This window comes from Dermacentor albipictus, chromosome 7 (genome assembly GCF_038994185.2).
Source record: "Dermacentor albipictus isolate Rhodes 1998 colony chromosome 7, USDA_Dalb.pri_finalv2, whole genome shotgun sequence".
NCBI classification, from domain to species: Eukaryota; Metazoa; Arthropoda; class Arachnida; order Ixodida; family Ixodidae; genus Dermacentor; species Dermacentor albipictus.
The window spans coordinates 56,943,991-56,957,302 of record NC_091827.1 but is presented as its reverse complement, the minus strand read 5'-3'; the positions used below and the strand labels follow the sequence as shown (position 1 = coordinate 56,957,302).

At 49.1% G+C, this 13,312-nt stretch overlaps 1 protein-coding gene across 6 annotated transcripts in view; it reads left to right on the top strand.

Moving 5' to 3' along the window:
• LOC135906786 (ras-related protein ORAB-1-like) overlaps positions 1-11,326 on the top strand; it is a 170,622-nt gene extending 159,296 nt beyond the window's left edge. For 5 of the 6 annotated variants that reach the window (XM_070522245.1, XM_070522243.1, XM_070522242.1 and 2 more), the window contains one exon: positions 11,043-11,265. In XM_070522245.1, coding sequence (XP_070378346.1) covers positions 11,043-11,124 — 82 coding nt within the window. In that variant the 3' untranslated portion in view covers positions 11,125-11,265. Of the gene's footprint in view, positions 1-11,042 lie in introns of all 6 variants that reach the window. The other variant, XM_065438377.1, reaches the window with a different exon arrangement.
• The last annotated feature ends 1,986 nt before the right edge of the window (positions 11,327-13,312 follow it).

Below are 13,312 nucleotides of genomic sequence, written 5' to 3'. Positions count from 1 at the left end.
TTCGGTGGGCTCCGCTTTTTAATATTTGCCTTAAATTAAACACCGCGCATTCGCAACAAAACGCCAGTGGTCCCACTTATCACCAGATGAGTAAGCGCCAATTCTCCGTTGCGCATAGCGCCAGATTGTTCGCCGAGCACAGCTGTTCAGTTTCTGTTAAACTGTGGCAGAGAAGGACTCTGTGGGCAGAATCTTATAACGAGATCAAAAAAATGAAATTGCTATTGCAAAGGGCTGCTACCGTAGAATACTTAATGACAAAGAAAAGGGAACTGAGCTGCTCCATGCGCTTAAGATTTCTTGCGAAGCGATGCCATTTCTGAATAAGATTTAGGTAGAATTAATGCAAGACGAACTTCGCTACTAAATGTCTTTGGTGCGGCTTTTAACAACGGATTAAGGCGAACCTGAAGTGTTAGGACCTGCACAGTTGAAACTAGCTGTAATTAGGCAATTGCCTTAGCAAGCAGTCGTTTAGAAGCGTCAGTAAGCCCAGCACTTATTCACGCTGCTCGTGGTTTCGACGCAGAAACGACGAGACTAGGTATTTTGTTCTTAATTCGCAACTATTTACAATATGTTAAAATGTTGCAATCACCGGTCCTAATATTTTTATCATGGTCGAAAAATGAAAAAAAAACTTTATAATTTGATTAAGAAAAGAAATAAAACGTGTTGGTGCAAAAACAAAATACAAGCACGATCATTTATTTACCATGTAAAATAAGCGGAGCGAAATACAGATAGCACAGAGGCGTCCGGTCATAAATGGTCCACCATTCACTATGCAAGAAGTTTGTTAAAAGCATGACAAAATACGCATAAAGAATTAAGATCAAACGTGAGAGGTATGCATTGGGAGGCAGAAAACAAACACCAGCAAACGAATGGCAATAAGTACAGAATGCATAGTCGATTGTTTCTATAAACAAGAAAGTGTAAAGCATAAGCATTTCATAACACACGGCTAAAGAACTCTCAAACGAACACATGTAGCCACATCACAAATAGAACAGTTTTTTTTAAATGGCTTGTTAAAGATACCACCTTTCTTCTTCTTCAGCTGTTACTTAAACATGCAAACAAAACTTGCTCAGCAAATCACAATACAAATGTAGCTAACAGTGTGCTAATAACCTTCTTACTCATAGCACCTTATAGACTTAAAAGTACGTGCAATTGAAGAATTGTAGCCCACCAATAGCCAAGACTAAAGGACAATGGAAAATAAAACAATGCATATTATTCTGTTTTAACACTTGCATTTAAAGGAATTCTAATGCTATACATTTCATAGATGGTCGGGGTAAGGGCGCTATTCCTGTGAACTACTCTATCTTGGTATAACACAAATTGAGGTTGCAACAAAGCATAAAGCAAATGTGTTTTGTCATCAATGCCCTGATCAGATCTCACAACACCCTTATTCTCCTGCATCATCAGCATCGCAATTTTTTGTAAGTGGTCACCTTTACACGATAATCGTGATACCTACTGCGTCCCTTTAACTGGTACCGCTTCAACTGGTTGGTTTCCTACCACCCCCTGCTGGACATGAAGCTCGCCCCTTTGCTGTGACGATGTCCGAGGCGTCAAAGTGTTTCGCGCTCACACGTGTATACTTCGAATCGAAATTAAAACCGCCACTTCCCTGCCGCGGTATGGCCCGCTTCCATTTCTCGCGCTGCTCCTTGTTATTAGGTAAACAGAACAACGACACGTTTTCAGTCGTGCCCTTGTTGCCGGAACGGCACCCAGGCACGCAACACGTGTTCGGCATCGTTGTCCCACCCCACCACTTCAACCAAACAGCCCATCACTCGAAAAAATGCACAGCACACGCACAGAACGCACCCGATCAGTCAGCTCGCCTCGCACTGCGTACGCATTTCGGTACGCGAACGATGCCCTCTGTGGCACAGTGGCGCCGCGTCGCGGCACCTTTGGGCAGTATATGAACCTCTCCCATAGAGTGACGGCGGAGTTTCGTGACCAGAAAAACATGGAAGGACTCTGGTGGTACCTTGAACATTACAAAATCTACCCGAACGCCATGACTGGCTTTCGACGTCACCGATGTTTTATCGACAACGTTATCTATCTGGTAACCTATGTTCAACACCAAAATACGTGTAAGAGATTATCTGTCGCAATGTTCGTAGATATAAAGGGAGCCTACGACAACGTTCTTCATGACGCCATACTTGAAGCATTGCAATCGGTGGGCCTAGGCGGTCCATTATATCGTTGGACACGCAGTTATTTACATCTATAGGCGGACTCTATTAACATTGAAGCTGGCCCAACCTCGCAATATATACGCACACAAGGTGGTGTCTTGAGCCCCACGCTTTTCAACCTTGTACTCATTGGTCTCGTGGAACGACTTCCGGACACAGTGAAAATATCTATGTGTGCCGACGACATCTGCGTCTGGGCATCTGGTGTGGCACGGCCGCAAGCACGCGCAAGGCTTCAAAAAGCTGCGACGTCAACATCGGCGTACTTAAATGAACAAGGCCTCAAGACCTCGCCAGACAAATACGCATCGGTCGCGTTTAGCCTAAAGCCAATGACATCATACGATGTCTCTATCGACGGTCAAAGCATACCTTATGTCAGGACGCACCAATATTTAGGCGTAAATATTGACCGTGACCTCCACTGGAGTCCTCATGTGGCCTACCTAAAGAAGCGCCTGACGGATATTTCTAATATGTTTAGGTTTCTTGGGGGAAAGGTCTGGCTTACGTCATTACATGCAATTATGCAACTATACAGGAGGCTCTTCCTTGGGTAATTGCGATACAGCTTGCCTGAGCTGACCAACACCTGCAGAAGTAATATCCGTACACTCAAAAGCGTCCAGGCCCAGGCACTTAGAGTGTCTTGGATTGCCGCGGTGCTCGTCAACAGCTGAAACAATTTCCATTGCACACGATTTCCCAACCAAGACCCATAAAGTTATGGAAGCGCTCAGAGCACACTTAAAACGCCTTGCTCGAGCCCCTGCCCATCATCTAGCCTCATTGCCAGAGGATTGATCACGTGCCTCCTTTTGTGAAACAGTTCTGCCCTTTCGTGCTTAGCTTCCATCAGGTTATACAGCTCCAGCGAAAGTTCCGTTTCCCCCATGGTGCTTGGCTCAAGCAAAGGTTCGACTAATGGTACCAGGAATACGAACAAAAGCCCAACTCTCGTCTCCCGCACTAAAGCAGCTTTCCCTGCTCTTGCTGTACGAGACATACAACGAGCATCATCATCAATATACTGACCCTTCAACCACGGTGAATGGGTCTGCAGGATCGGTGATCTTTCCTAGGAAACCCTCCACCATAAAGGTTCGACTGCCGCGGAGCTTGCTACTATTCGTTGTGCACTTCGTGTAATTTCTGATGAACTGCCCAATAAATGGGGCACGTTGGTTGATTCCGAGGCAGCTCTTCATTGTTTGGTTTCTGCCTTACGCCGAGGACCCTACGAACAACTAGTTCTAGAAATCAGACTGTTCTTCACCACCTCGTCGAGCAAGGACACGACATCACGTTACAGTGGATTCCAAGCCACTGTGGCATAATGAGCAGTGAACATGCCGACTGAGCAGCACGATCTGCACATGAGGAGGACTTGCAAGGCTCCATTCAATTCTCAAGAAAAGACGCTGCAATGAAAATTCATGGGCTTGCAAATGAAGCCATCAGAACTTTATGGAACACACCAAGCTTGAAGCACACACGTCTACACCGAGTGGACCCATCCCTTCGACTGCAACCTCGATCTGGACTCTCTCGGCTCGAGACAGCAGTACTTTGCCGACTGTGGCTTGGTGTTGCTTACACAAGATATTTCGCCTTCCGAGTCGGTATGGACGACAGCGCGGCTTGCTGTCACTGCCGCAGCGAGGAGACTATCGAACATGTACTTTGCCACTGTCCTCAATACTGCGCGTTCCGGCTGTCACTAGCGACCGCGTTTGCACGCCTTGACGATAGGCCACTTTCAGAACAGTCAGTCTTGGAATTCCGACATGAACTGTCGATGCAGCGAAAGTCGGTCAAGGCTCTGTTGACCTTTTTACGTGACAGTGGCCTATTAGAAAGACTATAATGATCCCATTCCGTCCCTTTTCATATCTTTTTCACGCTTTTATTTTTTTCATGCTCTTCTTTCCGTCTTTACATCCCTTCCCTTCCCCTATTGCAAGGTAGCAAACCGCAGGTAATAACTCTGGTTAATCGCCTGCCTTTCTCTCATCTGCATCTCTCTCTCAACAATATAAGAGCGACGAATCTGTCAAAGTGTGAAGAGAAAGCGGGTGTAGGCATTTTTATGAGGTGCCATCCTGGTTGTACTCCATTCGACCTTGCGATTTTACACGTATATTTCATGCAGAATTATTAGCAATTACTTTAGCTCTTTAAAAACTTCCTGCAGATTGTTTGACAGCTGCAATAGAGATGGATTCTCTGTCAGTGTGCACAGCACTCCTCTTATCCTCAGACAGTACCGTTTTGAACGAACTAGAAGCATTAATCTCTTCGACCTTACGTCTAGTGCGCTTGGTATCGATACCAGGTCACCGTGGTCTGTTCTTAAATGAAATGGCCGACGCACTTGCACGCACATCCCTAGATGGACTAGTAACGTATTTTCTGCCAACTATCTCTTTTACTATCTAAAACTACCTCGTTTAAAATACTCTGTGAAACCGACATTCCAAATAATAGACTTAAACCATTTGGTTTACCTTTGGAACGATTAGTAGTGGCCCACGTATAAACTTAAAATCTCCCTCAGAAAATTGCCATGCGCTATTCCACCCCTAAATTTTTATCTACACAGGTGTGTTCTGACGCTGTCCCCTGTATGTCATTTCTGCAAAGAACCTGAAGCCATCGGATGGATGAGAAAACTTTATTTAAATCCATCGGAACGTGCAATAGCACATAGCGGGCCGCTCCCATGTCGGGACAGAAAAACCTAGCCTTTCCGACACGTCGCGGCTCCGTTGGACTACCCATAGTTGGGTTTCAAAGTCGGGACTGCGTAGGGCAGCCTCCCTCTTGGATGACGTACGTCTTCGTCGCCCCGTAAGGCAGGGCACCGCCAGAGCATGTGATCTAGGTTGGCAAAGTCTGAGCAAAGCGTGCAAGTGTTTGATGTTTGAATTTCGGAATAGATCCGGCGTTAGAGAGCGGGGCTAGGATATTCCCTGTCCTGCAAGAGTCTGAGTGCCAATGCCTGAGGCCTGTTCAACTTACTGTGTGGCGGCGGATACTTCCGCCTCCCCAGATAAAAGTACTTTGTGAATTCGTTGTACGAGGCATAGGGATCCCTATTATCCGGAACCTCAGCGCCGCGCCACCCTACAGCTACGCGGTCGATGACTCCTCACCCTGCTCTGTGGGCCGATTGGTTGAGGTTGGACGGGACGCCCCTGATCTGTCCCATGTGAGCGGGGAACCAGGCGGTCGTGTGTTGCTTGATTTCCTTGTCCCGTAGGATCCGCAAAACCGGTTTCGATTCGATGCCCTTGGCGAATGCTCGGACGGCCGATCTCGAGTCGCTGTATATCATTTTTCTACCATCGTTCAGTAGGGCCAACGCTATTGCGGCCTGTTTCATGACTTCGGCCGCCGTCGTCCGGACCGTCGGAGTTCTCCCTTCTTGATCGACGCTGACTGTAGCGAACGCCTTTCCGTCAGGGTACCGGGCTGCATGGACGGAACAGCAACTCCGGGTGCTTGCGCCGACATCTTCTGGGAGGGCTTTAGCCCTAGCCCACGTTGTACTCGGGCTGGACATTCCGATGAATGGGGGTAACGGTAATGCGCTCTCGGTGCTCTCGAGGTACGCTGTAGAAACTGGTATAGATCTCCGTTAAGGGAACTCCAAGCTCTTTCACGATGTTCCTTCCGGCACTGGTGGTAGACAGTCTGGTAAACTGCGCCCTCTTCTATGACTCCGCTATCTCATCTAGCGTGTTGTGCATGCCGAGGTGGAGCAGTCGCTCTGACCTCGTGTACATGGGAAGCCCGAGGGCTCTCTTGACCGCCTTTCTGATGAACGCCTTCAGCTTGTCCAGTTCCGACCGCTGCCAGTTGTGCATGGGCGCGACGTAGGTAAAGTGACAAATCACGAAAGCATGAACCAGTTCGATGAGGTTGTCCTCGCTGAGTCCTTGCTGCTAGTTGGTAACCCTTCTTATCAACCTGATGGCATTATCCATTGGCGAGCTTCCGTACCGTCTGGTTATAGGAGCCGCTCGATTCGATCGTCATACCCAGAACCCCGAAAGACTCCATCCTGGGGATGAGGCAGTTCTCACTCGTCCTTCGAGTGATGTCGATGTCTTCTACAGGCCTCCAACTTTTCGGTTCGAGGCCCCTGCACTTGGGCCTGTATAGTAGTAGCTCTGATTTCCGCGGCGAGCATTTGAGACCGGTCGGTCTCAGGAAGCCATCGAGATCTCCTGTGACCTCAATGGCTTCTTGAAGCGCCGCCTCTAAGGGTCCGTCGCTACCACCGGTGCACCCCATGGTGATGTCGTCTGCATATGTCGTGTGCTTAATGCCGTCGACCTCCGAGAGTTTCTTCGATAGACCAATCATGGTGAGGTTAAGAGGGCCGGGACTGACGCTGTGACATCCCTTTAAAGCCTGACGCGAGGTCTCCTGCTCGGAGGATGGCTTCTCTGTTCGCCAGGAGAGATCTCGTGTAGTCATGAAAGTGCTTGCCCAAGCCAATGCTCGAGATTGTTCCCAAGACAAAGCAATGGAAGATGTTGTCTAAGGCCTTTTCCAAGCACAGGCGAATAATGACTCTCGTGTCTCTCGTGTTGTGACCGATGACCTTATCCTTGATTTGGGTCATGGCGTCTTGCATCGAAAGACCCGCTATGAAGCCTATCATGCTTCGCGGATAGGCGTCCTTGTCTTCCAAGTACCGGGAGACCCTATTCTGGATTGCTTGCTCGGCCACCTTGCCCACACCCGGAGTAAGCGAGATGGGCCTGAGATTGCCGAGACTGGGCGGCTTGCCGGGCTTGCGAATGAGGATGGTGGTGGCCCTCTTCCACATTCCCGGAACTTTGCCGCTGCTCCATGCTTGGTTGTCGATTTCGGTCGAGGGCCTTGAACAAAATCCCGAACATTAACCACGTGATCTACGCGGATGACATCACCATATGGTGCTCCAGCGGATGTGAGGGTTAGGTCGAGGATGCTTTGCAAGAAGCCATTGATGTGACGGAGCGGTATCTTATCCCCACCGGGCTAAGGTGCTCACCCGCTAAATCCGAGCTCTTGCTCCACAATAAGAGGCCCAGAGGTGGTTCACACCGGTCCTGGAAGCCAGCAACAGAGAGCCACATTACATTATTCACCGGTAAGGGCTCCCCAGTGCCGCGGGTAGACACTATCAGGGTCCTAAGAATTTTTATCGAGTCGAACGGGGCCAATGGAGCCGTCCTCAAACGCATTTGTTCCAAGACCGAAAGCGTCCTCGGCCTGATCCGAAGAATCGCCAACAGGTACCGCGGAATGAGGGGAGACAATCTGATCCGGATTATCCACGCCTTCGTGTTATGCCACATTGCTTATTCAGGGGCTATGCACAACTGGCTCGTATCGGAGCGCAACAAGATCAATGCCCTAATCAGAAGAGTCTTCAAGCTTGCCCTCGGCCTTCCCATCCGAACGCACACAAAAGACCTCCTCAATTTGGGAATTCACAACACGTTCGAAGAAATCGTTGAAGTCCAAGAATTTTCCCATTTTGTCAGACTCTCCGGTACCCCAGCGAGCCGAGCCATACTTGGCAAGCTGGGACGCAACCCCACGGTCGTCAGTCTCTATGCTGTGAAGGTGCCCAACGACGTAAGATCCAAGATTTACATACACCGGATGCCACGAAATATGCATCCCACCTACAACGAAGGACGAAGACGAGCCAGTGGTAAAGCTCTGCTCGCCAGTGCCCGCTTGAACAACGACCGAACATGCTTCGTAGGCGCTGCTTCGTACGTTCAAGAAGAGGCCTTCTCCTCAGTGGTCATCGACTGTGATTCTAAAATCCTTAGCTGCACTACCATCCGCATTTCTAATTCCAGCGTTGCAGAGCAGGTTGCTATTGCTCTTGCAATGACGGACAGTGTACATGACGCGATTTATTCGGATTCCAAGGCCGCTGTCAGGGCCTTTCAGATGGGAATGGTGGCTCCCCAGGCCCTAAGCATCATCCAAAGTGCCAAAGACATGAAACATCACTCTTTGGCCTGGTTCCCTGCGCACCTTGGAACCATTGAGGGTGCCTCGATCCACCCCAACGAGGAGGCGCACTCGGCTGCACGAGGTTTGACTGACCGTGCGCTAGGCAATGCGTCCTCTCCTGGGCGACCCGAGCCTCTCTGCTCGTACAACAAAATCTGCAAATATAATTATCTGTCAAGAAGACTCCTACCTTTACCGCACTCCTCGCTGTGGAGGGCCCAGGCAGTCACTCTCAGACTTCTGCAAACAAGCACTTACCCGAGCCCCGCGGCGCTGCACACAATGTACCCCGAACGGTTCCCAAGCCCGGACTGCCCTCTGCGTGGTGATTATGCGGACTTCGAACATGTCCTTGGGGCTGCGCCTCTGCAGGTCCCCCTTTCACCCAAGAGGAAATGATGAAGCTAACTAGGGCCCAGGATCAGACCTCTTAAATCCTGGCAGTCCAGAGGGCTCGCGAGGGGGCCATCAGGTTTCACCTGATGGTCCCCGAGTGGGCCTAGCTAGGTGACGTGGAGTCTGCTTAGGTCCATAGTGGACCAAATAAAATTGTTACGCTCGCTCACTCACTCACTCACTCACATTTGGGGCAACTACATTAGGGTTCAGCCACAAGAACGTATGCAGGGTCACATGCGAGTTACTTGGTGACACAGGGAGAATACCGAGTTAATTTACTGATTTATTGTTTATTATTTTACAAAATTTCAATTTACATTAATTTATTGATTTATTGCTTATTAATTAGCAAGATACCTTTTAAATTGATTACAATTTATTACCTTCTAGCTTGCTCTCAATTTAAAAACACACATTTACCAATAACCGTTTTCCGTGTAACCACCGGCTTCTCGGCCAATTCCCCGTAGTGGGAACACGCCATGGTATTGGGGGCGACCTCCACCACTAGAAAAGCTGGCGCCACCGTCGGCGTGACGTGGCATGAGGGATGACGGGGACACAGCGGTCGCGTCGGCTGCTTCGGAAGCGCCGAAGCGAGCTGAAAACAAACGTTTAAAGTGGTGAGGGTCTACCGCTTTGGGTGTCTGCTTGACAACATTTGAAAGTCCTATAACAGGAAGTGGCTGCCTTTGGAGGCGTGCAGCATGTTAGGCTACTGATCGGTGCCGCAGTGCCGGACGTACGCAACGGAGCCTGGTGTCAGCCTTATTCACCCGTAGCCGCAGGGCGAGGAGCTGCGTGAAACTTGGCTGGCGAAACTTAGAACCGGCAGACAGCCACCGGCTGCAACTCGGGTATGCAGTAGCACAGACGCGAGGAAGATTTCTGCTAAGGCGCCGGGACTGCGCGATGTTCGTTGAGTAGCAGAAAACGCGCACTGAGACGCTCGCTCGCGCCCGCTTCCCGGCTAATGTCACGACGGTTTGTTCTATGAACTTGACGATGCTAGATACTGGCAAGTTCACTGGAACGGAAAGGGAGCGGTAAGAAGCACATTAAAAAAAGACATGGCATTTGGTCATCTTTGTGTTTTGAATTAATGCACTGGATTACGAAAAAGAAGCAGAGGGAAATCGCACGCTGAGAAGACCGATAAACATACAGTGCGACGCAACTTGAGAAATAACGTTGAAATGTCCAAGTATTTAGAAGACAAAAAAGAGAGGTTGAATCATCGCGACGGTACATCACAGTCGCCGTATAGCTAGGCGTCGAAGTCTCCATAACTAAATTATTTTTGAACAGTTCTGATAGTGTCCACGCAACAATGGTTGCCAGTGTACTGTCAAACGCTCATATGCTGTGGCCTAAAGCTCACGGCACGGTGCGAAAACGCGCCCACAGCGAAAGCAAAGCATCGTGCGCGGACATGCATGAAGGCGCGCAGTCATTCGCTGCGAACCCGTGCGATCACTGCATTGAGGCGTCATTCTGTTATGATCCATTTGTTTATCCGGACAACCCGCTCTAAGAACATATTCCACACAGTTTACTCTCAGCGTTTGCCTACCTTTCACGCAAGAAGCCGGTTCGGGAGACTCCATCGCGGCGACCGCGCGCAGTGCCGTTCACTGTACGTATACGGCAAAGAGATAGCGTCTGTAAACGATTCTGTGCTTTCAGTTTGCCCAAGATTATTATATCAACAGCCGAACTTCCCTCGTTTTGAGAGTACCTACATAAATGTCCAGAAGGGCTGCCGCGTGATGTTTTTATTGAGCGCCGTAAGCGAAACATATGAGGAGCGCACCGCGTGATCTCTCTTACTACGCAAGGGAGGCGCTTCCGACAGATGGCGACTCCATAACTCCTCACCCTCAATAGGAAGCAAGCAAGCAAGCGAGGTAGACGGGCCAGCGCTGCCATCGGCTGTGTGAATCCGCTGTAAATCTAGCTCGGTGGAATAATAAAGTTTTCAATCGATCTAAAAAAATACGAATTCACCCTTTCATTAATCTAATACTGCGTGTAACTGAGTGCTGCCCTTGCACATTGCATTGATAATTGTGGGCCTGTTTCGGAAATTTGTGTGTGTGTGTGTGTGTGGGTGGGTGTTTGTGTGTGTGTGTGTGTGTGTTTGTGTGTGTGTTTGTGTTTGTGTTTGTGTGTGTGTTTGTGTTTGTGTGTGTGTGTGTGTGTGTGTGTGTGTGTGTGTGTGTGTGTGTGTGTGTGTGTGTGTGTGTGTGTGCGTGCGTGCGTGCGCGCGTGCGCGCGCGCGCGCGCGCGCGCGTTTGTCTTCCCGATGCATCTGCGTGCATTTATTTTAGTCGTTTAACTGTGAATGTTCGGCGTGAATAATTACTTGCGCAGGCGTTCGCAAACCAGCGGGGCCTCCAGCTCATTGAGACCAGCGCAAAGGAGGGCACCAACGTGGAGCTGGCGTTTGAGTTGATTGCGGAAGATATTATGCAGCGTTCGCCTCCGTCGGTCACAGAAACTGGCCCACGCAACGACGTGGTCATTCTCCATAGAACTCCGCCTGCCAACGACCGAGGCGGGTTTAACCGCTGTTGGTTGTCTTTCAAAGGTTTATTTACACGGAGGTAGTAAAGATACGTCACACGTACACGTGAACATTTAATAAAGGAACACTAAAGGCAGAAAATGAGTCGACGTTGCCTCCTTTAATACCATTCCAGAAACCATGCAACGCTTGTTTCGGGCCAAGACTTAGTTTACGGGGAAATTGCATCTAAAGGGTCCGAATACCTTTTCTGAAATTCAAATATCCCGCCACCGAACCGGGGGGTGGTGACGTTGCATAAGCTGTCATCAGCCTTTGATGCTTTCGGTGAATAAAACGGCGCCCGACAGACAGCGGTACCGAGCCAAGTCAGAGCAGCGGATTCTCCGCTGCAGCTGCTTTTTGGTGAAGTGGCGTAGACCGTTCGGGCATACCGCGTCATCACATGGAAGTTTAATTCTCACCTACTTGTACTTTGTATGAGTTTCGCGTTCCAGCAAAACGATCGCAGCCTTACGCGATAACTGAAACGTGAAAGCGCGGGCGGCGCCGAGTCGAGCGACAACGAAAGCTTTCGACCGCCCTCCTAGTTGCCAAGGGTAATATCAAAGGTTAATTTTTTTTTTGTAAAAATGAAATAGAACTGGACAATTTGCTTTTTATTTCGTCTTATAATACAATACAAGGATGTTTTGTGCAACGAGAGGTTGAGTATTAGTTACAGAACTTAACTGAGGAGTGCTTTCGTCATAGGGCAAGTATTTGACTGTACCGAGGCGTTCTCTAATCATGTTCTGCATTTACCTCAATTTCTCGATTATTAAGGCTCTGTTCCCGATAATATTGACGCCTTAGAGATTCTCAAGCACTAATCTATTACTTTAGCTTGACTTAATATTTGCTTTTAGTGTCCCTTTAAACATCTTCCCGAAAATACGAGGGATCCGCTGAGAGCATATCATATTGACCGCAAATGAATATGGGGACAGCGGAAGAGAACACAAAAGCGACACGGGCGGTAACTTTCAACTGGTTTATTCGCGGCGACTCGCGGCAATATATAGACAAATAGAACATGCACGGAACGCAGCAACAAGGACACTTATCAGCCTAACGGGGCAACCAACTATTAAAAAAAAGTATATCTCCGATTGAAACAACCTAATGGAAGTATCACTAACACAGTTGGCCTTTCTTTTTTATGTGATATGCCTCCATCAGTTCACGTGCAGTGTGGTCCTTGCTTCGCCCCAGAATCTTTATCTCCTTAAAAACTGGTGCACAGGGGCAGGCATTGCAGTGCGAAGGCAAGTGCGCCCATTCATCTTTCGTTAACTTTTGTTCATGTTCCCCGGCTCGATCATTCAAGCACCGCCCCGTCCCGTCTGCCCTATGTAAGACTTGCCACACGTCAGGGGAATTCTTCACATCACCCCCAGAGCGGCAAAACAGGCATTGAACTGTGCATCATACACGCATACAGCATACCTGATGAACCCTCATCCGAGCAGTGGGGGGCCGTGCTGACTAGCTCAGACCCTCGTGACCAGCAGCAACTGGTGCGTCGGGCCCGGTAGACAGAAAGAGGTGCAGGATCCCTGCACTGAGGGCGCCTTCCCGCACGAGCCAAAAGACACCTGCTTGTCTTTTTTTTTCAATAAATGTTCTTTTCCTCCTCCTCCTTGTCACCATCACATGTGCAAAGTGGGATTTTGCGCACAGTAGGGAGAATCCCCCAGAGCTTAAGGGCAACCCCAGCCCGCTTTCCCAGAACTGACAATCGGAGCTAACCGAGCAAAAGGGAGCTCATTTGCCACTGGGAATATGCCACTCTACAATTACGAAAACGATCCTTTAATTATTTCCGAGGCTGGGCGGAACCAAACCCACGTTAAAAGACTTTCTCAGGGACAGCGATTCGACGCTTTAGCAGGTGGCGCCACAAATGCACTTAGCATTTGCCACTTTTCAACGAACGTCTTTCACGTTAGCGTATTAGCGAGCTCGCGACAAGGGAGGTCAACGCTAATGATAAGCCAGTCGCCAGTATTCCGTATATGCGCACCTTGTCTCACCACATGAAAAAGGCGGGTAGCAGATTCGGCATAGAAGTAGC